General features: G+C 37.7%; 1 protein-coding gene and 1 long non-coding RNA gene across 3 annotated transcripts; one reads left to right on the forward strand and one right to left on the reverse strand.

Moving 5' to 3' along the window:
- Positions 1 to 859: 859 nt before the first annotated feature.
- Positions 860 to 2,694, reverse strand: LOC145420018 (uncharacterized). The gene is made up of 2 exons (XR_013901298.1): positions 2,346 to 2,694; positions 860 to 1,972 (listed from the first exon to the last, which is right to left on the reverse strand). It is a non-coding gene; the product is annotated as an uncharacterized LOC145420018 (long non-coding RNA).
- A 4,322-nt stretch (positions 2,695 to 7,016) lies between these two features.
- ttc12 (tetratricopeptide repeat domain 12) lies at positions 7,017 to 25,954 on the forward strand. 2 transcript variants are annotated; one of them, XM_026193539.2, is made up of 21 exons: positions 7,017 to 7,191; positions 7,473 to 7,630; positions 7,883 to 7,904; positions 8,823 to 8,900; positions 9,154 to 9,275; positions 9,510 to 9,569; positions 9,907 to 9,978; positions 10,323 to 10,383; positions 11,893 to 12,081; positions 14,935 to 15,004; positions 15,842 to 15,930; positions 16,314 to 16,482; positions 16,985 to 17,080; positions 19,643 to 19,706; positions 19,791 to 19,925; positions 20,097 to 20,189; positions 20,429 to 20,497; positions 22,096 to 22,197; positions 22,581 to 22,680; positions 22,904 to 23,132; positions 25,195 to 25,954. In XM_026193539.2, exons 1-21 carry the CDS (start codon positions 7,140 to 7,142, stop codon positions 25,262 to 25,264), a joined length of 2,100 nt encoding a protein of 699 aa, XP_026049324.1. In that variant the 5' UTR covers positions 7,017 to 7,139; the 3' UTR covers positions 25,265 to 25,954. The 2 variants fall into 2 exon arrangements, with proteins under 2 accessions (XP_026049324.1, XP_080144724.1); XM_080288598.1 differs by having other exon boundaries at positions 19,643 to 19,925.
- Positions 25,955 to 25,998: the final 44 nt, after the last annotated feature.

Genomic DNA, 25,998 nt, shown 5'->3' on the forward strand with positions numbered 1-25,998 from the left:
GAAATTTCAACATTTAAAATGCTTTCTATAGGCTGTAAATGATTTTATAAGCCTGTTCTTATCTGTTATTATTCTATGTTATAAAGGCTATATATCCTTTAAGTCAGGGATGAGCTATCTCAATATAAGAACAAGTTGGAGGATTTCAACATAGATGAACATGTTGCAATATACTGCAGCAGCTACAGAAAGGAATCTGTCACCTTTAGGCTAAAGTTGCAAGAAATAAATATGTAAAATTACAGCAAAAGTTGTGGAAGCTCATTGCCCAGACTGTCCTCTGGAATATTTAAATTTCTGTATTTTCATTTATAATAATTTACTGCAGGATGGGTCACATGTAAAACATAATTTTAACTTCATTTGATGTTTCAAATTATTGTTCCTATTTTTCCAGAGTATTGTATTTATTTACACCACATAAAAATATAGAATATATTTCAAGTAAGCACCACGACCTTGATTGCTTCTTGAGTCTGTTTATGATCATACAGACAGTAAGTTGAAAAACTTCAGTGGAGCCAGGGAAATGCTTCTGTTTTCTCATCTTGAAGGAATTTTGGGAAAAGAGAATTCTCTGAAGGTGAAGACAAGACTGAATAAACATATGGTACATCTTTTATGCATCTATATTGATGTTTAATATAGATGTTTTATATTTATATTATATTTACAGAAGGTTATAAAATCCAAGTCAGTGAAAGAAACGGAAAAAAAGAAAAACAGAGGCAAAATTTACCACATGGCCACCAGGTGCCAAAGCAAAGGTGTCAAGTATCATAAACCCAATAATACAATATAGCTGATAGATGTTTTACAAACAGAAATGTTTAAAATAAGCCACAGACAATTTTCACTATCAAATTAAAAGAAGTACTTTTATTATAACACACACCCTTTGTTACAATTTTTATATATTTTCTTCTTTCATCACGGCCCATGCCAACATAACTGTAAATAAGACAAATAAAAACAATATTTTTTACAATAATATGCCTTTGTTTTCTTCCTTTTAGTAAATGGCACACTCGTGCAGTACTCTGATGCTGACATGCACTCATTGTTCTTCCTATAATTTTCATATCATATCATTTTGTTTTTGTTTTTTTTTAAATGGAAAAAGCCAATTAAACATAGTGTCACGGTTTGCCGGGGCAAGCCGTGTGAATAATAATGGATCCAACTGCAGGCTGCTGAAGTGGAGGGTGAGTTTATTTGCAACTAAAAGGTACAACAGACAGGGTGGCGAGGAACAAAACGGTGAAAACTCTAAACTGGGAAAACTAAATAAAACACTAACCGGAATACAAACGTGACATGCAGGGAGAATGACCAGAGAATCAACACAGAAGGGTGGAAGGGAAATAACACAGACGAACCAGCAACTACCATGACAGAAGACACAACTTAAATACACCCAGAGAACACAGGGAGATTACACGCAGGTGGGGAACACAGCTGGGAGTGATTATCGTGACGAGACTAGGGAGGCAAACTGAAAACACTCACATAAGACGCAGACCTTCACAATAAAACAGGAAACACATACACGCAATGACATAACACACCAACTAAACACAGACTGGGGGACACAGAACATAGGAACATGAACAGAAGAATACAAACACCCAAGGTAACCAAAACCACAGAATACTAATAGACTAAACATAAACACGGAGTCGCAGACTCCGGACCATGACACATACAAACACATGCGAACAAGGACCTGACATATATTCCTAATTAATGATCCATGTAGAGGAGGTGTAGCACATAATTATAAAAACTTTTTTGATTTTTACTCTTTATTTTCTGGCAAAATTTGGCCTTCTCTATCTTACATAAATGTAGCTGTAATCCAGACGATGATGATGATTATTCCAAAGACTGTTCCGAGGATGTTCAGGGTCTTGGCCGTCCTTGATGCTCCCTCAGCAATAGCTGATTCTCCCAGAGTGTTTGCATTTTGTGCCTTTAAGAAAAAAAAACCTTTTTTTTTCTTTTACATTTAACTTGCTTAGAGAAAATATGTGTATATGTGTGATGGAAAAAATGATGCGTCAATGAAATCTGACTGGCTACCTTATAATAAGCACAAATCATTACAAATCAGCCTGGAGAAAACCTAAAAATAAAAATTCAAATATATTACTTTGAATTTTACTTTTAAGTGATTTATCTGGTTATTTAAAAAAAAAAAAAAAACAGCAATGATGTTCTAAAAAACTGAAAGGCTTTGGATGATTGTTGCTCTGATCTTTCGGTGTGTTTCTGAAAGCAGGTACAGAAGAGCAAAAGTTTGAGCAGGGGAAAAAAAATCTTGATTCTCAGGGAATGTTTCCTACCTTGCAGGAAAAGATAATAGCAGGAATCCCAAGTGGCAGACAGCAGCATAAAGTGTTAAAGATGGACCAACCAAGATAGGATGGAGCAACAGCGTGGGTCGCGCCTTCTTCCATTGTGTCAATCTCTTGTACTTTATAGTTTATTGGTCAGTGTCTGGATCCAGTGGGTGGTGGGTGTTGTGACCCAAAACCTTTTATACTTCAGGGGTGTGGTTTTGGAGTTTAATAGCTAACAGCTGCATGTATGTGTGGAACAGAGAAGGGGAAAACCCCCTCCATGCACTTCTATAGGACTGAAATTCAAGAAAGATTCAAATGAAGCCAAGAAACTTCCCACTGTAAAGAGCCTCCTCCCTGGTTGAGTCTGGAAGCAAAATCTGCTTGTGTAAATGTAATTAATTAATTACAACAGTTTTATTCTGTAGCTCACATTGATTTATGACACCCAACACAATGTGTCATTGGTTAAATTGTTTTACTTTTGGTTTTCTATCTAATCAGAACATTGCAACAGAAATTAATTTTGTTTGTTTGTTTTTACTTCTGAGACTTAACTCATTGTATAATTAACAGGATTAAGGAAAAATAAGTTTTGGTAGATAATTAAATCTGCCTCCTTCTTTGAAGTAGCTTTTTTATGAGATGGCACGTTCAAAAGTTACATTTGTACCAAATCGTTGTAACTGTGCTGAGCATGATTACAAGATGCAATTACTATCACGGTTTGGTGCTGTGGAGGGCAGGATGAGGACCAAAACGCAGGAGTCACGGACACAGAAGGGTGAACTTAGAGAAGCTCTATTGTACTGTGCAGATGTTCAGAAAATAAACTCACGAAAAAATACACTAAACCAGAATGTGAGAGCTGAAACACTGGAAAAAAACACGAACAGTAGGAGGGAACTGGGTGTCACAGGTGGAAACACAGCTGGGACTTATCAGATATAATGAGACAGAGGGAAAGCAAAACTCAAAACACTGAACACATGACACAAGACTATCAAAGTAAAAGAGGAAACACAAGCAACATTGATTTTGGTTAAGAGCACGAGGTTTTGGAGAGTACAGTGGCCAATGGCACACTTTGAATCTGTCAAAGTTTACAAATCTGTGCATACTGATAAAACAAGCATAATTCTGGTCATGCTCACTAGTGGTGGTCATTATCTATCAGACAGGGAAGCCGAGCTTAGGTCACTAGGGGTCCATGATAAAATTTGGGCTCAATAATAACATTTTAGATGGACATGAGCAGATGGTCAAATCAATTTTGTTTTTATTTTCATAGGCATCGTCACAAAACCTTTCCGTCACACCTCATGTCTTCTTCTTCTTTCCGTTGTTCCTTTTAGGGTCAACAAAGTGATTTCACCCTTTTCCTAGTCTCCTCTTCTGTCACACTGACTGTCTAGATATCCCCCTTTATCAGACCCATGACTGTCATATCCACACTCTGGCTTTTTCTTCTCTCCTGCTCCTTTTCAGTGTGCCTTCTTTCTTTCCTCTTTCTTTGTCTTTGGCCAGCAGTAGTTGTAGCCACCGTTTGTTCTGCCCTTAAACAGGGTAAATAGAAGAGATTGACACGCTACTCTCGCCTTTAGCTCACAAAACCAAATCACATTTTCTCTACATAGATAAACTCGGCCTTAGGACACCATTCCCAAACTAAATTATCCTTCTTTTCTTTTCTAACTGAGGAATATATTAACCGTATGAACCATAACATGAAGTAAATGTATTTTATTAACTCATGTAAGACTCAACCAGTGGATCAAAGCACAATGAACCCAGGCAACACCCATTTCTGCTCTTTACATTCTCACTGCATATTCCCTACAGCAACACAGTCAAAAAAACAATGAAATTCTGTTATGAAATTCTGTTATGTTATAAGAAACAGAATTAAATACCTCAGTAAGGAATCAGATTTCTTATCCATCACATTTGCACTTTAACTGTTGGCCAACAGCACTAGAAGTGGTTGTTGTTAACCTGAGCCCCCACAAGCCTAGTATGGAAATCTCATTCTTTATGAGTCACACGTTTGATCTGGCCAAGATTTTAAGCTGGATGCCCTTCCTGACCCAATGTTCTCTATTTTTCTTGCACTCAGAGTACACTAGCTTGTGGCCCACCTGTGGTCTGGTTTTAGATCAATCCATGAATGCAATACTGCTATAGCAATCCCTCTTTGGAGTGAAAATGATGATTCAGTGTCTTTCTGTAGTGCAATTGAATTCTTGCCATGCAATTTGCATATTCGCTGTAAGCATTGGTCTAAGTGCTTCAAAAATGTTCCCTAACCTCAGATCAAATTTGGGATACAGGATGGCCTCTGTTATTCTGCATCAATTCAAAACTACAGGATAAGTGGAAGATGTGCCTGAATATTTATAAACAAACAAGATCAAATAGATGGATTAAAGCTTCATTTTGAAGCACTAACAATATATATGCATGTAATAGAAGTAGCAGAAAGCACACAGTGTTCAGTTTTGTGAGAAAAATGGCATGAATTACAATAAATTTACTGGTGTTAAATGTTTTAAAAAGTAGAAACATTCACACTGATCTTTACAGATCAAGAAGAAGAAGACGTGGAATCTTGTGGAGAGTTAGTGCACAAAGAAAGATAAAGTGGAGCGTATTTAATGAATGACTGCTCTGTGCTGTCAGTATCTGTTGTCCACTGAGGCACGGAACTGCAGGAGCTAGATCCGGCCATACACAAGCCCCTGTCTGTAACTCACACAATATGCATTCTGTCCTGCTCCAGTGCATACACTCTATCATGGAAGTTCACAAACTATAGTAAATATTCTGACACGGAAATTCATAAGCAGTAGCTGGACACCAGATTAGACACGACAACTTTAGTCTGAAAACAACTATAATTTCTTAAAATTGCTTTTGTTTGATCAAATTAATTTTATGTGATTGGTTTCTGTGTCTCGCTGTGCTCTTAACCTTTGAAGCCTCTTTTCTGGAAATATTTTCAGCTTCCTAGTTTAAGACTTGTGTAGGATATTACACAGAACATTATACCAAAAAAATCTAATTCAATTTGAGACCGTAAGTGATATAATTGCAACTCTATCTTCGTTTTCTTTGTGCAGATGTGGACAATGAGCCTCACTGTGTGTGATGATTTGGATCTGTATTAAATGTCAAGCTGTGAACACAGACAGCCTGTGAGGAGGGAGGCAGCGAGCTTTCCTGTAGTACCATACTTCATGTGGAGTCTTCTTGTAATAGACAGTGAGAATTCCTATTTTGCACAAGCAGCTTGGTACAAAGCCCTTCCTGATTTCTTATTGTTTTGCATTTTTGTCTCTCGTGCTTGTTTCAGATCACCAAACAAATGTTAATATTAAACAAAGATAACCCTAGGAAATAAAAAAATGCAGTTTTTTTAAAATGATAATTTCATTTCTTATGGGGGAAAACATGTCCAAACCTCATCAAGATGTTTTTTTGTCAAATGTGAGATGAGCCTTTGACTCTTTCCGGTCAGCAGTGGTTTTCTTATCGGAACTATCCCATACATGCTATTTTATTCAATTTATTTCTTATTATTGAATTTTGAACTCTCAACTCAAGTGAGGAAATTCAGGAATGCAGTTTTTAGATGCTGTTCTGCTCTGGCTCTCACTGTGACTTGTTTAAAATCCTCATTTAAAAACTGTTCTTTCGTATTATTTGGGTTAAACTTTGTCTAATATTAAAATGTCTTTGACACATGTAAGTGTGACATATATATATATATAAAATTCAAGAAGGGGGGCACTGTTTTTCTTTTTTTTTTTTTTAAACATTTTGTTATCCCTGACTATTTTCACTGGTTGAAGGATGAAACTTAAGAACGGATTTAGTCTCTTCATTAAGACTATTTTGAATATTCTGTAGTTAATTAAAGATGAAAAGAATGCAGTACATACAAAGGAATAATAAAAGACCCACAGCACTATAAATGGACAGCTAGACGGACAACATATTTGGATAGATGTGTTTTCAACCACAAGGAGGCAGTTTAGCTCCACTGTAGAGAAAAATGGACGACGGGGTTTCCTATTGCTATAATATACAAGGTCTCTGCAGAATTCACAGCCCTCTGTCGTTATATGTAATGTATGAGGGGCAATTTACAGCACAATATTTACTCCTTAAAGGAGTAATGGCACGAACTCATCACTAGTAGTACTACAACAGCTGCTGGTATAATAAGAATAAATATTTTATTTTTCTTTTCATTGAAATAATAATAATAATTAATTAAAAAGACTACTAATTTCTATTGTAGTGAGTGCTGCCTTCAGATACTTCCTCTAATCGGCGATTAAAGAAACATAAACATAATTATGTGACACAATGCACTTATTTTAGTGATTAAAAAATATGTTAAATACCGCATTCATAACCATGACGGAACTAACTTACATTCACAATGAATCAAACACGTCTCAGTGCTATTTTGATTCAGTTTTGATTTAGTTAAGAATTACCCTTTTTTTTCTTTAAAATTTGTCCCGCATTTATAACCCAGAGTAGTTAGCTAAAAGTAGTGTAGTTAAAAAGCCCCAGTTATTTACTTTCGCTGTTTGTTCCGGCTTCTTCTTGGCATTCTTATGACATAGCTTACATGTGTAGTTTACGGGCGGGCCTGAAGGCATCACGTTGCTATGGTAACTCAACGCTGAAACCTGAGGGAGAAGTACATTCAGCGTCTTGCTGAGATAAAACGGAGCCACGTGTCTTAGAATCCAGCAAAAGCTGCTTAAAACGGACAAACACGCAATGGAGAAACTTGAAGACATCGAAAATTTTCTGAAGAATGTTGATGAAATAAGTGAGTAATGGTAGAAGTATAGTTTGCTAACGATATTAGCTAACACAAAGTTATTCTCTTGTACCCATTTTGCTAAGTTAATTAGCTGTAAATGCTAGAAAACTATTGTGTTCAATAAATATTGAGCTCAAAACGCAAATGTAGTGTATACTTCTGTGCTACTGGGAACTTTGTTTTGAAGGTGTAGATTGTTGAGCTATTTCTTTACTTTTAGCCCTATTTCAAATGCCAAAGTAAAGCCTCTTGGAAAAGATCTCTCTGTTTCTTTGAATTCTTTTCAGGTCAGCTTGTGGAGGACCTAAGGTCTTCTGATGCTGAAGCCCAACAAAAAGCAATGGAAAAAGCTGATTGCTACATCACTTCCTTGGCAGAGCCCTGCAGAACCAAAATCAACAAGATGACAGTCAACACAAACCCACCGCCACTCCCTCCTTCCATAGTAAAGACATGCATGCAGTCAACAGCATGTGTCTTAGTCTACAACTCCTTGTATCTTTCTCTGTCTCTCATCCACTCTCTGACCCTCAGGCAGGAACACTACAGACACTACAAACAGCTTCTTGTTGTGTTATCCACCTTGTTCTCTCTTGTTCTTTAAGAAAAAGAACATGGTGTACATTAAGCAGTGAGTAGGTTTTGACCTCTTTGCTACTGTTATTGTTTTTTAAATTGTTTTTTTCTTCTTTTACAGACTCCTCAGACTGAAACTCCAGGTGAGCCACAATGAAAATAAATGTCTCTGTGGTTGTCAGTTGCAGTGATTGAAAGCACACTGATACTGTGCCCAATAATGAAATATTTCAACCAAAGAAGCAAAAACTAGTATCCATTTTTCAAAGATAAATTAATAAAGAACATAAATGATTTATTCCTCCCATGAACTACCATGCATTAGAGGATATGAATGACTCGAAATCAGTGATGTTCTTTGAGTTGATTTGTCTAGAGGCCCTTTAGTCAAGGAGCCTTGTTAACTGTTTAACTCACCAAGGACTTGCATTACATCATCAGTTTTACTGCTTAAACATATGCAAATAGGAGTACTCTCTAGGCTAGTGTACAGTATTTTTATATACTGAGAAGCGCTGTGATGACATCCCACTGAACCCAGCACCCTGAATGTGATATTCCATTTAAAACAGCTTTTCAGCCGGCACTTCTTTTCAAGTCGCCCGGGGGTAAAACTCATTAACAGTTAAGCTTCAAATGTGTAAAAAAACTCACACCCCTGTGTGTGAATCTTCTAATATTGAAATTAACACAACATACACTGAATTCATGATGAGTAAGAAAAATAATCTTGTGCTCGGGGCTGAGAAAGCAAAACAGATTTTAAATTTCTCTGGCTCTTATTTATAGAGAATATCTAGCTTTGTGTGAACCCTCTTTGCATTATAAACACACACTCTGCACACTGTCTGGATCTGTGTAGTTACTAATAATGACTTTCTAAAACGACTGCAGTTTAAAAATAACAGAGCTTCTCAGACAGCGTTGGTTTGATTTTGTTTATTTAAATGGTGTGCAAACTCTCTTCATACTGTGCTCATTAAAAATGAGATTTTTTTGACTATTTCCTCCTTTGTAGTACTCATGCTTAAGATTATTTTTTTAATTTCTGTTTTGATCAGAGAATTTCATGAAGATTATGGAGATGGATGCAGAAGAAAGGAGAGTTCGGAAAGCTGCAAATGTGAAAAAGGCTATCGGTTTGTGAAACTTAGCTACCAAACCCTCAGAGGTCTAATTCGAACTCCAAGCAATCAAAATATATGTATTTTTATTGTTTGTGTGTCTTTGCAGTTTGCATTTCTCCAAAATACAGGATTAGGGTTATCACCTGTGATGAATCAGACTTCAGAGGGTTCACCTGTTGTAGATGAGCATTTCTCTATAGTCATTGCTCTGCTGAGCTGACAGTGTTTCCTTTTTAAATGTAACTGCTTGTATCCATCCCTGCAGCGTTCAAGGACAAAGGGAATGAAGCTTATGCTCAAGAAGACTATGAAACTGCTGTAAAGTATTACAGCGATGGTTTGGCTGAAATCAAAGATATGCAGCCGCTGTACACAAACAGAGCTCAAGTAAATATCTTCAATCTATGCTTTACAATGAAAACACAAACTTCCCTTTTTTCTCAAGGGGAAACAGAGCAGAGATGCTTTTGTGTGTTTATGTGGACACAGAGTGCATTAGGCATCTGTGAAACAGAACTTTAGAGATTTTAAATTTAGAATCTTTGTTACCATCTGCAGTGAAATTATAAAATCATTATGTTCCCTTTCAAAATGTCCTGTCTAATGTTTACATCTGTGTAGGCCTATATTAAACTGGGAAAGTACAATGAGGCCGTCAGTGACTGTGAATGGGCCCTAAAGGTAAGGTCTGCCGCATATGTTATACTGAAGTCTAGTGAGCTCACCAGCAGTTTAGAAATATTCTCTAAAGAAACTGGGATGTTTGAAAAACTGGTTTAATTTGGTAATATCCTCAGAATAATGTTTTCTTTATGCTTCCCCAGAATGTCAAAGACACAATTTTTGGGTGGGAGATGTGCTCTGTAAACTGTTCATGTAATTTTCTCCAGTGCAGTGTGTCTGAAAGTCAGGTTGAATATTTATTTCTTACTGTGCAAGTGTGCTGGAGTCATTAAACGACCATTATGTAGATGAAGAGGTTTATTAAGTAATCCCATGATTATTTCATTTCTGCCAGTGTAATGAGAGGTGCATAAAGGCTTATCTACACATGGGTAAAGCATATCTGGGATTGAAGAAATATAACGAGGTGAGTAAGAATACCTCTCATTACAGTTGTACGCCTGAAGTAGAAAGATAATAAGAATTCTCAAGAAATTATAAATATGTTTCTGATTAAGATAATGTGGACTCACAGTAATCATCTGTAAATCTAATTTCAAATTATTTCAATTTATTTATTCCAAAATAGGATTACATCTAACACAGATAACCAGTAAAGCAAGATTTATTGTATGAATCACATTAAAGTGCACTGTAGCTTTTTGCAAACTGTATACCAGCTCTGCTGAGTCTAGAATCTTCTGGAGTCTTTAGTACATGATTGAAACACATTATATAGAAAGTGATGCAGAACATTTTTTCTTTTTTTAGGCAAGAGGCTGTTTTGAAAAGATAGAAGAAATTCAACCTGGGAAGGAAAAAATAGTGAAAGGTAAAGAACTATTTCCCATGGACTACGCTAGGAAAAGGTCCATTAATGAAAATCACCATCTTTGGTCATGTATCATCCAGAACTGTTTTAAGATGGGTACAGCACACATTTACGTTTTTCTTTGAAAAACATCCACAATATTTTGTTTTTTTTTATACTTTGCTTAATTATTCTGTGAAAAGAGTCATATGTTTTCCTAACAATATAAAGCCATCATACTCCTCAAAAACATGACAGTTAGAGGAAGAATGCATCCGTTCATTTTCTTCCACTTGCCAGGGTAGCACCCTGTGGCAGCTGGGAGTCTATCTCGGTCTATCACAGGGCTAACACATAGAGACAGACAACCATTCACACTCACATTCACACCTATGGCCAATTTAGAATCACCAGTTAACCTACTGTAACATGCATGCCTTTGGTCTGTGGGAGGAAGCCAGATTACCTGGAGAGAATTCACACAGAGGGAGAGAACATGCTAACTCTACACAGAAAGGCATCAGCTGGATTGTGGATTTGAATTCAGGACCTTCCTGCTGTGAGGTGACAGTACTTAAAACGGCCCCGCTGTGCCATCCTTGATTAAAAAAAAAAAAAATACATTTAAGTGATGAACTATCCATCCACATGAAATATTAATCAGGTAATTAAAGGGTTAAGCAGTATTTTTTAGCATACAGGACTCTTTGTTCTCAGTCTGATGGTAAGATGGCAAAATGCTTACCAGGCCAAAAGAGTAGAGTTGTATGTAAAAGAATAGAAAGGGTTTAAAAACTTGTGATTTGAACTGTATGAGTCAGTATGAGTCCTTTCTTGGGGCCCTACTTTTACACACATTATTGGAAGTCCCTGCCCCTAACACATATGGTATGTGCACAATGACTGAGGCAGGAAGAGCAGCAGTGAGACATCCTCATGTCTTATCCTGTCAGTGACCAAAGATTAGACACTGGTTAGATCAGAAATAGTTTGAAAAGGAGGAGCTTGAGTGGAGGTGGGTTGCAGTGTGACTTCCTGAGGCAAATTGACTTTAGGCTAACTAAAGCAACTTAAGTAGTGGGACCTGTACCAGATTTGATGATCAGATTCATATAATGATACCAGCTGAGACCTAAGCTGATGTGACCTGGGATTATGTGGCCTGACCTGGTTTATCTGAACTAGCACTGTGCTCTATTTTGTTTTATTCCCAGATAGAACCTAACCTTCCTGCACTTTGTTACTTTAATGCATATGATGCATCAAGTTCAGTGTTTTACACTGATTTTGCTATTTTCTTATTTGGGCTATTAGGTCATATGTGATGTACCAATACATTTCTTATACATTGGCAAGTGACCTCTTTCTATTTGAGTGAATATTAATAGCAGGTGGTGGGTGTGGTAGTCATGCCAGGTTGACAGATGCACCACAGGAGACTCTTCTCAGATAGGGGCAGCTGCACTTACTGCTATGGAATAACTTACTTTCTCTTCTTGCTTCTCCATTCTCTTTTGTTCTCCTTTGCAGAATACCTGACCCAGGTTGATTTGGGAAAGGAGAAAGAGACTCAGGAGATAAAGGCAAGGGAAGAGTTTGACAAGGGGAAGAGGAAGGCCACAACAGTGGTGGAGCTGTTGGAGAAGCTGTCAAAACCCGGTCAGATTGCCCTCTACTACTGCGGAGGATTGGAGATTCTGTCACAAGCACTTACTGACTGTGAGTGTTCAAACAATTGTGTTTCTCCTTTAATCACTGTTTTCAGTTTTTTCTTGGTAGACTGCGTCTCCGGTGCACCTATTTGTTGGTTTTATGACAAACAAACAAACAAACAAACAAACAAACAAACAACAACAAAAAACGGATTTCAGGCTAGATTGGATAAGAAGACTTGAAGCAGAAAAAGAGATTACAATAATATGCTCTAAAAGCTTGTGCTAATTACAAAAATGCTTTTTTAAGTTTTGCAGGATTGCTTCATGGTAGGTTAAATGCTTACCATCCATGAAGTCCTGCACCATTAGTCTTTGGTACCAGTGACAGTGGAGCAAGTGTGTAAATGGTGGCTGATGTCCATTAAGTATCAGCTTCGCAGACGTTAATGTAAAATGAAAGACGTGCCAGACATTGTTCCTTAGTTTATTTAATAATGATCAGTGCATTAATATCAATCCAGATTCCATATTGGCCAAGGGCATGTGTCCAAATGCATTTTCACTTTTATTTTAAATCAAATATTTTCTTAAATGATTGAATTTCCAGCTATTTTTTGTGTTTTCTACCAGAGACATGTCTAATCAAGATATTGGTTAATTAAAAAAATAATTCATTAATTTTAAGTACTGTATATTCCTTTTTCATCCTGCTTGTAGAGTGATGCAGTTTTGTTCTTGAATCTATAAATAAACAATGAATTGCTTCATTAAAAACACCGTTACAGTATGTTTAAAACTTAAGTATTTTTTTCGACATGCCTCGTAATGTTCTGTACTTTTAGATGTTGATGGTATAGAGATCAGAGGTTTGCTTTCTTTGAAAAACTACATCTACCTCAGTTGCTGCTGTGTTTGTGTTATTTGTGTTTATTTATTTTGTCAGGATGCTGGCTCAGTTAAAATAGAAGAGAATTAATCATAGCAGTGCTGAAATCCTCTATATATAGTCACGAAAAAGAAAGTTTTCAGGACCTCTGTGCAGTCCTGTAACTTGCAAGAAGCTTGATAGCTACATCCGAGAGCATTACTAGCATGTTAAATGTTAAATTTCATGACAGTAAAATTAGAAAAATTTTACTGTCTGGAAGGGTTACCACGAGAAAACCTCATCTCAATCAACGAAAGCAACATGCAAGCTATTGAATTATTGTTTTTTCACAGGACTGCCCAGTCTGCAGAGTCTTGTGAAAATATTATTTTTCTTATAACTCTACATATAAAGCAACAGTACTTTTGTTAGAAACTGAAAAATTTTCCTGTTTATTGTCCCTCAACAGTGAAATGATATATCCACCTTTACATGTGAAACTGTTATTCAATAAATAATTTTCAGGCTTTTGTGCAGTGCCACTTCTGTGAAAATCTTTCATTTCTTCTTCACTGGTTCTTTTCAGGATTTCCTTATATAAAAATCCTGGAATTGCCACTCTGAAACTTTCTTTAGCGTCTAGTACAGACAGAAGTTTTTTTTTTCCTTTTTGTTTTACTGTGCCTGGTGGAGCAGCTTTAGTGCAATATTTAACAAAGCATCCACGATAGAACTTGTCCATTTACTAAGCTCAGCAGCATTATTTCACTCTGTCCTGTCGGTCACTACTGAATGTTGGAACTTCTCCATTGACACACTAGATTTGTGACAGCCTGGCCCCGGGCACTCTCCATGGACATGGGCCTCAAAATGGCATGTTTATATACATTTCAGTGCAAGAAGTGAGCTGTTGAAAAGAAACATATCTAATTCCTTTTGCTTGGTGGTAGCACAGAGCTTGTTTCTCAAGGTTTTAGATAGGCAGGAACACACTCTTATGGGCCTGATTTCTTCTTGGGTGAAGTAGGGAATTGGGCGGCCAACCACTATTTCACCCCATGTTCCTGTTTGACAATGATACACTCAGGCTGAAAAATAACCGATATGTTTACCAAGTCCTCTGCAGTCTGAAAAGGGGCCACTGTGGACAGGGAGTAATTGAACTTCACTGGGTGATTCACCCTTCCTATTTGAGCTGGTGATATTTTTGTGAATGTTTTTGACCTGCCAAATAACTTTGAAAGTCCATGCTACTAATGTAACTCTTTTTAGTTATTGCCACAAGGCAAAAATGGCAGTTTTTTTTATTCAATAGCAGCACTGTAACAGTATAACTCGCCAAGGTCAGTGGCTCCATCTGAAGTTTGTTTTTTTGTCTACTTATACTTTAAACATGTGGCAATGACGTGGTAATGAAGTGCATCGAGTGTTCTGCTACCTGCATTGTAAATTTTCAGGTATTTTGACTGCAGGGGCAAGGCTGATGAAACTAATAATGTTTAAAGTTCACCACTCAGCAAACCATAAGAAGGTAAAGCACATCAAAATGAAATGGTAACTCTCTCTACTTCTTCTTCTTTCTTTTTTTTGTTAACTTGTATGACTGTTTGTAACATAGGATGTTATGTTGCCCTGGGTATTGTCTGCCAAATGGCAAACATCTCTTATCAAATTTCACTTTTTTCTTCATTAGAAGAATAAAAGTGTCATGTCAAATGATATAATGCCTGTCTTACAGTGCCATTCAACAGAAAAGGGCAAAACTTACATAACTTACGACTGAAAGGATCTCAGCAGGGCTGACATTACAAGCTTTTCCCCCTAAAAGTACTCCTTCACTGCTCTGCTTTACTTCGTCTTCTTTGGTATTAGATAATAAACTGTTTCTTACTTTGCCTTAGTCTCTTAACATGTTTTATGTATTTTTCATTCCTGCCCTTGACTGTAAATCAGCCAGTGAAAAAGGTGCGTCTGCAAAATCTCTAAGCTGCCTGATGATGTTCCACTGCTTTCCGTCTTCTTACACCATATATTGTTCTCTTCAAACAGGTACAGGGCAGACCCTTTTCAGGCTGAACAATGGCTTTAGTATCATCGCCAGCAATGTCACGGTGAGAAGGTAAGGAGACCAGAGGGAGAGGTAGCAGTCAGCCCTCGGTGGAGCTTTGACAGATGGACTTAGAGGCAGGGGCATACAGAGACAATGATGGCATAAACTCGAGAGATCATTCACCGCCCCCTCTCCCTCCTCAGCTGTTTCTATGAAAGCCCAGAGAAGAAAAGATGATCACACTAGAGATTGAGATGAGTGCTGAAATAAGCAATGGCCCCCGTTCTGTCCCAGAAAGAGGTTGTGTTTTTGTACAAGATACAAATTATGACTCCCTCGTTTCAGATCAGTAAGGTTATTATTAACTTGTCACATGCTTTCAATGTAGTCCATTGTTAGCAATATCCTTTTTCAAGCTGGGACACAGTGTCCAGGAAGCAGAGGGTGCAAAGAAACTGCAGTCTGAGCTTGACGGAAATACTCAGTAAGGCTGCTGGTGTGAGCCAGATAAATCACCTAACACCTATGTGAGCCACGAAGCAGGAAAAGCCAGTGCCATTGTGGCCTGTCCTAATCACAAATTGAAGGGGCACTCTGAGTTTGGGTGCTCTTGGTCATTTCTGAGAGTTAAAGATAAGCAGGAAAAAAGGTCTAGAGTTCTTCAAAGTTACATTTTATGCTAAATATAGTATTTTTATTTCAAGGTGTCTTTCAAGCTCTTCACTTTTACATATATAGCTGAATCTAAAAAATGAATGAATATTTTTTTTGTGAGTGCCTTTTTAAAAAAATAAACACTGTTCTGCAGTAGGGTTGTTTCATATAAAATTATCAGCTATGTTGTCTTTGGCAACTGGGTTTTATGTTTACTGACATACTCACATTGCTTGTATAATTTCTCTGCAGTTGCCTGTTGGAGAAAACAAATGATCCAGAGAGTCGTGAGCTGTGTGTGTCTGTTTTTAAAATATGGAGGAGAGTTTGTTGTGGAAATGGTATGTTGACAACTGAGGTACACTTCAGTGTCTGTCCATGTATCATTTTACTGTCACCGATTTAGAAGGAAAATAAGAAAACAATACTGTTGACCTCTAAATTAGTATTGTGGTCTTTATGCACATCTTGTCAGTATTTTGTTGAACATGTTTTTTGTGCTTAAGATGGGTGACACATGGAATGTCTAGCATTTTGTGCAAGCCTTGATCATTTTTACACACTGTGTATTTGTAATATAAATACCTTCATTATCAACATAGGATTAATAATACAATGCTAAATTCATTAAAACTAGGTTGTTGTTTACTGGGAACTGACAATGGGACCACTGTGTCTAGTGTATCTGTCTCTTTATTCTTCTTTGTTTTTCCACTGCTTTCAGATGAAAACCAGAAGCTGTTGATGACATGTCCGGTCGCCACACAGTCCATTGTTCATTTGGCTTCATCGGAGCATGATGAAGTGGCGAAAGAATGTCTGGCACTGCTGTCGGTGTACTCAGAGATACCACGTGGCAGACATTTGGCCATTGAGAGCCTTGATTTGAACATGTAAGATATTACTTTATGTTGTCGGGAGATTCCACTAGCGATGACTCAGTTGGAGTGAAGATTCAGTTATTGTCCACCATAGTCAATCGCTTTGCAGGGACAGGGAATTATATATTATATAGACAGAAACAGTAATGCTCTTTTACCTCCTCCCTGCAGTGGAGGGACTTTAGTCTAGCCTCGGGTAATATGTTTGTTATTGTCACTCCAGGTGCGACATCATTTTAATGATATTTCAAGAACTTTTGTTCTGTCATTGCTCTGTTAACTCTGAGCAGCCCAAACAATTTGTTTTGCTACCCGTATACCTGCGGCTGAGCAGATTTTCAGAAAATGTAAAAAGAGCGATTTTTATTGTCAAAGTATTTCTGGCATTATTATCCCAGTTGTTGGTCCCAGGCTAAATGCCATCATTATGTGGGAACAAAATATTAATTTCCTTTAGTAATATCTTCTCCCTCTCTCTTTGTTTATCTGCCTTTGCTCTTATCTGAATGTAAAGGTTAGTGAGGAACCTCATGGTGTGCGTCTCAAAGCCAAAGAAGCAGCAGGAGAACACAGCGGTCAACATTCTGCAGAACTTTGCAACAGAAAGCCGGTATGATTCATTACTAACCCAACAAAATACTCAAGTCATGATCACTTCACGCAGTCTTTACAAACTAATAAAACAGAAACAAGGCCTACAGGACACTCCTGTTTGCCTAGCACTGATCTACCTGTATCAGCAGAAGTCTAGAGAGAAATAATAATGTGTTATCCAAGCCTTAATTACTACACTCATTAAAGCCAAGGCTGCTCTGCTTCTGATCGACTTCAACTTAAAGACGCTATTTTAGTGTAGTATACAGTGGGGCAAAAAAGTATTTAGTCAGCCACCGATTGTGCAAGTTCCCCCACTCAAAATGATGACAGAGGTCAGTAATTTGCACCAGAGGTACACTTCAACTGTGAGAGACAGAATGTGAAAAAAAAATCCATGAATTCACATGGTAGGATTTGTAAAGAATTTATTCGTAAATCAGGGTGGAAAATAAGTATTTAGTCACCTCAAACAAGGAAAATCTCTGGCTCTCACAGACCTGTAACGTCTTCTGTAAGAAGCTTTTCTGTCCCCCACTCGTTACCTGTATGAATGGCACCTGTTTGAACTCATCATCTGTATAAAAGACACCTGTCCACAGCCTCAAACAGTCAGACTCCAAACTCCGCCATGGCCAAGACCAAAGAGCTTTCGAAGGACACCAGGAAAAGTATTGTAGACCTGCACCAGACTGGGAAGAGTGAATCTACAATAGGCAAGCAGCTTGGTGTGAAAAAATCAACTGTGGGAGCAATCATCAGAAAATGGAAGACATACAAGACCACTGATAATCTCCCACGATCTGAGGCTCCACGCAAGATCTCATCCCGTGGGGTCGAAATGATCATGAGAACGGTGAGCAAAGATCCCAGAACCACACGGGGGGACCTGGTGAATGACCTGCAGAGAGCTGGGACCAAAGTAACAAAGGTCACCATCAGTAACACACTACAACGGCAGGGAATCAAATCCCGCAGTGCCAGACGTGTTCCGCTGCTGAAGCCAGTGCATGTCCAGGCCCGTCTGAAGTTTGCCAGAGAGCACATGGATGATACAGCAGAGGATTGGGAGAATGTCATGTGGTCAGATGAAACCAAAGTAGAACTTTTTGGTATAAACTCAACTCGTCGTGTTTGGAGGAAGAAGAATACTGAGTTGCATCCCAAGAACACCATACCTACTGTGAAGCATGGGGGTGGAAACATCATGCTATGGGGCTGTTTTTCTGCCAAGGGGACAGGACGACTGATCCGTGTTAAGGACAGAATGAATGGGGCCATGTATCGTGAGATTTTGAGCCAAAACCTCCTTCCATCAGTGAGAACTTTGAAGATGAAACGAGGCTGGGTCTTCCAACATGACAATGATCCAAAACACACCGCCCGGGCAACAAAGGAGTGGCTCCGTAAGAAGCATTTGAAAGTCCTGGAGTGGCCTAGCCAGTCTCCAGACCTCAACCCCATAGAAAATCTGTGGCGGGAGTTGAAAGTCCGTGTTGCTCGGCGACAGCCCCAAAACATCACTGCTCTCGAGAAGATCTGCATGGAGGAATGGGCCAAAATACCAGCTACTGTGTGTGCAAACCTGGTAAAGACCTATAGTAAACGTTTGACCTCTGTTATTGCCAACAAAGGTTATGTTACAAAGTATTGAGTTGTATTTTTGTTATTGACCAAATACTTATTTTCCACCCTGATTTACCAATAAATTCTTTACAAATCCTACCATGTGGATTCATGGATTTTTTTTTCACATTCTGTCTCTCACAGTTGAAGTGTACCTCTGGTGCAAATTACTGACCTCTGTCATCATTTTAGGTGGGGGTACTTGCACAATCGGTGGCTGACTAAATACTTTTTTGCCCCACTGTACATATAAGCAGTATAGATATCATACAGCATTCTTAACCTTTAGTATTGAATTAAAGGGAAAATGACTGTGCAGTGCAGATACAAAGCTCACAGCAAATCCATCCGACTTTTACTGCCTTTGATGTGGATGAGTGACAGTCTTCAGAGACATGACAGTCAGTGCTGTTTGACCACTAAATTGAATTGTCCTGTATCTCTTGTATGACTTGGACATTTTGTGCATTTGGGGAGTATTTACAATTGGTGAGGCTCTAGGGTTCGAAGATAAGTCACTGGACTCAACTGTTCAGCTTGGAAAGAGGTCCCCTCCTTTGAGGTTATACACAGTTTTCGTTTCTTGAAGTTCTTGATTTGCTTTCTTCTGTCATGCATGGCTGTGTATAACTTAACCTGACATCATTCTCTCACCTTTGACTTTATTCCCATTGTAAAAACAGCACACAGGATATTGTCAATTTGCTACTTCAGTGTGACAGTAGAAGACCTTCTGTCATTTTCCATATTTATACTCAGACAAATCCTGCTTTGCATTTGTAGCAGACATGTTTTTTAATATATATATATATATATATATATATATATATATATATATATATATATATATATATATATATATATATATATATATATATATGTATATATATATATATATATATATATATATATATATATATATGTGTGTGTGTTATTTTTTTTTCTCTTGCAGGTTTTGTATTCAGTTGAGAGATGTTTTGACAGACTCAGTCATTCTGCCAGTTACAACAATACTGGTAATATATGCAATTACTGGTTCACTTTATATGCAATTTGTGTGCATGTGGAAAAAGTACTCAAGTGTTTCCTGTATTTTTCAGAAAAATTTCAACACGTCCAATCAACATATACTTCCGTCACTGATATCAGGTCTCGGCTGTCTGGCTAGAGATGACGTCATTCGTCACAAGCTTGCTCATGATCCTGATTGTTGGAAGGCCTTTCTGGTTGCTGTTGTTAGTAATGGTTACACATTTGTCTCTTTCTTTAGAAAAGTGCAAATTGCTATTCATTGTGTTGACGTCATATGCCAAAGAAATTAAATGTCTTCTATAGTGTTGTCACAATGAGACAGAAAAGATGTCTGCTTATTATTTAGTGGAGGGTTTTATTCTCTCTCCACACAGAGGACATGCATTGCATCTGAATACAGAGAGATCCTCTACCCTTTACTTGGCTTGATTATGAACCTTTCAACCGTCACCTCCCCTGTTATCCAGGTAAGTTCTCAGGTTCTCTGACTTTTTTCCTGACAACTTGAGGAACAACATTCTTACTACAAAATTCATTAATAGTAATAAAATAAGATTGATAGATTAGACTATATCAAAAAAAAGAAAAGAATAAAAGCCAATGGGAAAGGAAGCAGAAAGAGCAATTATTTGTTGTGACACCTATTTAAAGGTGAATTGAATGTGAAAATTGGATTATCCACTTTTCCATCTGTGGCTGTTTGAAGGAGCTTTCTGTTTCACTCTGCGACTCCTGTGTGGATCTCCTGAGGCATAACGACGAGGGAATCATAACTGTGAGTAAAGCTTATGCTCCAGCACTCTGAAGACTTTAACCTTAACAAAGAATATAGATTGATCAGGCATAACATTATGACCATGGACGTGTGAAGTGTACAGCACTCATTATTTCTTCATCATGGCTCCTTTTAGTGAGTGGGATATTGAGTGGGATATATCAGCTATTATTGTCAAGGTTGATGTTTTAGAAGCTGGAAAAATGGGTAAGCGTAAGGATTTGAGTGAGTTTGACAAAAGCCAAGTTGTGGCTTGACGACTGTATCACAGCATCTCTAAAAATATCGATCAAAAGGTCTAACTAAGGATCACTGGTGAACAGGTGACAGAGTCAAGCATGGCTAAGGCTCAATAATGCATGTGGGGAGCAAAGGCTAGCCCATGGGGTTCAGCTCAACAGACAAGCTACTGTTACTGAACAAGTTAATGCTGGTTCTGAAAGAAAGGTGTCAGAATACACAGCGCATCACATTTTGTTGCAGCAGACCAGTAAGGGGGCCCATGCTGACTCATGCCCATCGCCAAAGCTCTGACATTGGGCTTGTGAGCATCAGAACGGGACCTCGGAGCAGTGGAAGAAGGTGACCTGGTCTGATGCATCATGTTTTTTCTTTTACATCACGTGGTAGATGGCTGGGTGCACTTACCTTGGGAACACCCAGCACCAGGATGCACTATGGGAAAAAAGCAAGCACTGTGATACTTTGGACAATATTCTGCTGGGAGACCTTGGGTCCAGCCATCCATGCGGGTGTTATGTTGTCATGCACCACCTTTATTATTACTATTATTGTGTTGCTATTTTGTACATTATATATTATATATATTAGCTTTGCTGAGAGGATCTGTAATGAGCATGTATGTTCCAATTATACGTTGGAAACGACAGTTAACATTTGCTTTAAAGCATTAGAAAGTTGTCTTTATGGTAAAATATTAAGTAATAATTTCTTCAAAACACCCTTCAAAGTTTTTAAAGATGCATTATTCACATTATTGCCAGTAGAATAGAATAGAATTAGAATTCAACTTTATCGTCATTGCACATGCACAGGTACAGGGCAACGAAATGCAGTTTGCATCCATCCAGAAGTGCCTTAGTGATATAGATATATTACAACATATATTAGCAATAATATAGATATAGTAGTGGCTTTAGACCAAGCTGACTGCAGCCTGAAACCCAGTCTGGTCCTAATTTGTTGTTAAGAATAACCTTCTTTGTGTCGGCAAACAAAGAGAAAAGAAGGAAAAATTTTTTTCATCACTTTTGTTCTATTTTGTCTACTGCACACCCACATATTGTGTAGTTTGTATCTTCAAAATATTAAACTGTGCTTTCAAAATCCTGGATAATACAGTGCAATTTAGACATTTTAACCTGCAATGAGTTTCCAGTTTGTAATAGCCTTATTTTTATTATTTTCTGAAAACACCCTTTTTCTTCAAATGTTTTTTTTCTGCTAGTTTTCCTTGCCCCATAGCAGTTTTTTGATAATCTGCTATCCAAATTCTCTGCTTTGTTTTTCAAGCCTCTACTTTTTTCAGTCTTGTATTATTTCATTTTCTAATGCCAGAATTCTTCATTGTTCTCCAGAGAGCCACAGGTGTGCTAAGCACTGTCCTACCCCAGTCCTCACAAGCCGTTCAGCATGTTATCCAAAGGGAAATGGTCAAAACCATGTGCAGGCTCCTGAAGGTGGTAACTGTGAACACTAATCTACTGCTCAAATGTCACCATAGTTATCTGCTTCTTCTTGTTGAAAGATGTCATTGTATAACACATATTCATTTCATAGTAGCGCATGCAACTACTTGCCCCGAATTCGTTGCTTATTTGTGAGCTTGGTTATTTGTCTTGTGCATTCATGTTTTGTATCATGTATCATCAAAGCAACACAAAATGCAACAAAGCCAGAGACCCAAATTTTCTCTATATATACATATTTGCCGTAATTCCACTAAAAGACAGTTTTTCTTCATATTTCACGTGACCTCTGACTGTCACCATAAATTTAATGTTTATCCACATTCTTTCTGCTGGTTTTAATGTCATTGTTATTTTTGTGCTTGCCTACCCAGGGAGCCGGGCAGACTGCCACTAAGTATGCCATTAAGACTTTGACAGTGTGCACTGCTGCCAGTCACTTGGCACGGGAGAAGCTGGTGAACTCTGATAAAAGTGAGGAATGATTGACGTGTTGGTTTTAACAAGCTCCTTCATTAGTCCATGAATATAATTTGAGTGCTGACCTAATATTCAAATAAAGTGTGTGCATGTGTGTGTTGATTCACATATGAGGACAGTAAATACTACATCCACTGATTTTTAAAAAAATTCTTTAGGTGTATTTAAATATATTTAATATACATCCTAATTGCCTTTCATTTACTATTTCACACAGAATTGTCTATAATACGTCGTTTGCTGAGCTCCAGCTGTGACGAGATGGTCTCAGGAAATGCAGCCCTGTGCTTGGCCCACTGCCTTGATTTGGAGGGAGTTGCCAGTGACCTGCTGGGCACTGATATTGTGCTGTTGCTGCTGCAGCACGCTGCAGGAGATGCTAAGAGGACAGCTGTGCAGCAAAATGCAGCAATAGCTCTTGGGAAGTTGTGTCGATGTGAACCCAGGTACCCTCTCACCCTAATCGATAAAGCCACGTAAACAATAGAACCAAGTCGCTCACCACGTATTGCTTTGAAGCTGATGCCATGTTGCTCCCGGACATTACACGCTTCCTAGGTGGCATTTTAATATATTTACTAGCAGGTCTTATGTCAACCAGCCATATTCACTCTTATTGATAGTCACGTATATCAAAGTTTATTAGTAATAGTTTAGTCAATATAGTTTATAAATGACCTAACTTTTAACCCCGTTAAATTGGTTTTCATGGATGCCTGGATGTTAAACGTAATTGTTACACCTGGTAGAGCAGTAACCCTGATCATTTTATTACAGATGAAAGGATTTAGACAGTTTTTAACTCTCAGTGTTGCCGCACTGATCGTGTGACAGCGGAGTTTGGGCCCAGGCACGGCTAATGACGTCAGATTTAAAGACTGGATTAAGACTCGACTGTACGCTGTGTTCGTGTTTTCCTGCAAAACAATAAGTTCCATTGGAGCAGCCCTTCAACGCCTCTCTCTGTCTCTCGCTAGCAAAGTTGACCCAGACAACAAAGTGAAGCCAGTTTTCGGCTACGAGCCCGACACTGAACCCGATGCATTAGCCAGAGGTCCCTTTACTATGGTTCAGAGCTGCGGACCTGTTTTATATACCCGCGGAATAGTTTTCTATATGAGATCGCTGCAAAAAGTGCAGCCTTACCTAATGTCCACCCTACTGTTACTCATTTATATTAAGATTTAAAAATCTAGTTGGTATTGGTATGGTGAGTAGCCTTCAGTAATAGTAATAAATCACACAGCAATAGTACATTCATGTAGTTGTAAAAAACATGATAATATATTAAGTAATCCAAAGTTTTCAGAGTAACATTGAGTAACGTTACAGAATTCGTTACAAAATACATTTTGGGGCATGTATTCTGTAATCTGTAGTGAATATGTTTTAAGGGTAACCTTCCCAACACTGAGCATTGATAGTAGAGGTAAGAGATATAGCCTAAATATTATATCACAATATTTCAAGAAATTCATGAAAAGTATATTTTTGATGATACAGAAAAAAATAATGGCTCCGTTACTGATGCTTGCAGCTTGCAGGCAGTAGCATTTATTTCAGTGTAAGTAAATAAATCCTTCTTTTCCTGCTGTAATGATGAGGCACAGCCTAATTTGAAGTGCAAATCTACTGAAACAAGAACCCAGCAACAGCAACATTATAGTGTAATAGTAGTGTCACAGCATTATATCCAGCGGCACAGCAAAAGTTAAACGTAAGCAAAAAAGTAGCCTACGTAGTGTTTTCACTGAAAATTTCGGTAAAAATATAACATGGCTATTTAACAGTTCAGTTTAAAAATAACTAAAATGACTTAACTTTATAACTTTTTGGAAGCCTGTGATAACACTGAAAAATATTTTCTACTTTGGATTTTTTTTTTCATCTTTGAATGACCTTTAAACCAGCAGCTTAAAGCACTACTTTTGCAAAGAAATCATAAAATTTAGCTATCAATTATTTAATGAGTTTAACGAGCTCTTTTTTGGAGTAGCATTATTTGAGGATTTTATAAATATTTGGGAGAAATTAATGTTTTTTTAACAGTCTGTAAAATAAATGAGAAGAAAGCCCTTCTAAGGATCTGGAACATGTTAGGTTAAATATTGTTTCTCTGACTCTCACTGAAGAGTGAAATTTGAGTATGAACATCCATCTACTCATAAATCCACGAGGATATAAATAAAAAGTGATCACGTTCTTAGCTAAGCAGTGATGTGTCGCTGTGGGCCATCATCCACTATAGAACCTCTGCGATTATGCAAGTACAACTGGAATAGTACACTTTATAATAGGAGTCGGCAGCGACAACGTGTCTCTTTATTCCTAGAAAGACTAAAATATTCCTCCAGGCTGAAGCACTTGCGTGTGACTGTGTTGAGGATGTGTTAGTCTTCAGTTCCTGAGCTCACACGAGTGTAGTTATAATTGAATGCCAACCAGCTGAATATATTACTGCTACTTTCTTTTGCAAAAAATCCCCCAAAACTTTTTCTTCTTTTCCAGACACATGAGCAAACTTCGAGAACTACACGGCCTTGAGATTCTGCACTCGTGTGTAAAGCTCATCTCATGAACCCCTGACCACACATTTTATAATATCCTTCCTTGACCCCAGTCTTGTTTTCTCCTGTATTCTGTGTTAGGCGTTGATACTTGCTTACCTTTGGGTAAAAGTGAAAGTAAATGAAAATGAAGACGTGCCAGTCCTGGTTGTTTATTAGTCTTCCTATTTATTAAATTTCATTTAAGATTATATTGATTTGCTATTACAGAAAACCAAGTCTGACTAGAGATTCATTAAATATTTTCTGTATTTCATTTGGATTTGAGTCTCCTCCGTTCTCCTTGTATTTAAACACTGAACAGTGTTTAAATACACTGTTCAGTGTATTAGAACAGTGTATTTAAACACTGAACAGCTACAATATTCTGTGCTTATTTTTCATGGAGGTATTTCATGTATGAATCACCACATAAGTGCACCCAGTTATACCTTGTTTATCTGTAACTTATATGATTTGAATGCCATTGTTTTATAACATCAAATATCTGCTTCTTGTACAGTTGAATAAGCTGTATTGTATTGTTGTATTTTCAAGGATTGATATTGACCAGACAAGGCAACATTAACATGGTGATGGTATTTCTATTGGGAAATTGATTAGAAAAGTGAAATATTAACATGTTTATACTTCTTGAAACCTTTAGATACAGTTTCTGGGTTGTTGTTTTTTTACATTAACATGTAGCATTTTCAGTACAACTAATTGTATTGTTGCCCTATAGTCAGAGTTTCTGATACATATT

The sequence above is a fragment of the Astatotilapia calliptera genome, chromosome 14 (genome assembly GCF_964374335.1).
Source record: "Astatotilapia calliptera chromosome 14, fAstCal68.1, whole genome shotgun sequence".
In the NCBI taxonomy this organism is placed as follows: domain Eukaryota; kingdom Metazoa; phylum Chordata; class Actinopteri; order Cichliformes; family Cichlidae; genus Astatotilapia; species Astatotilapia calliptera.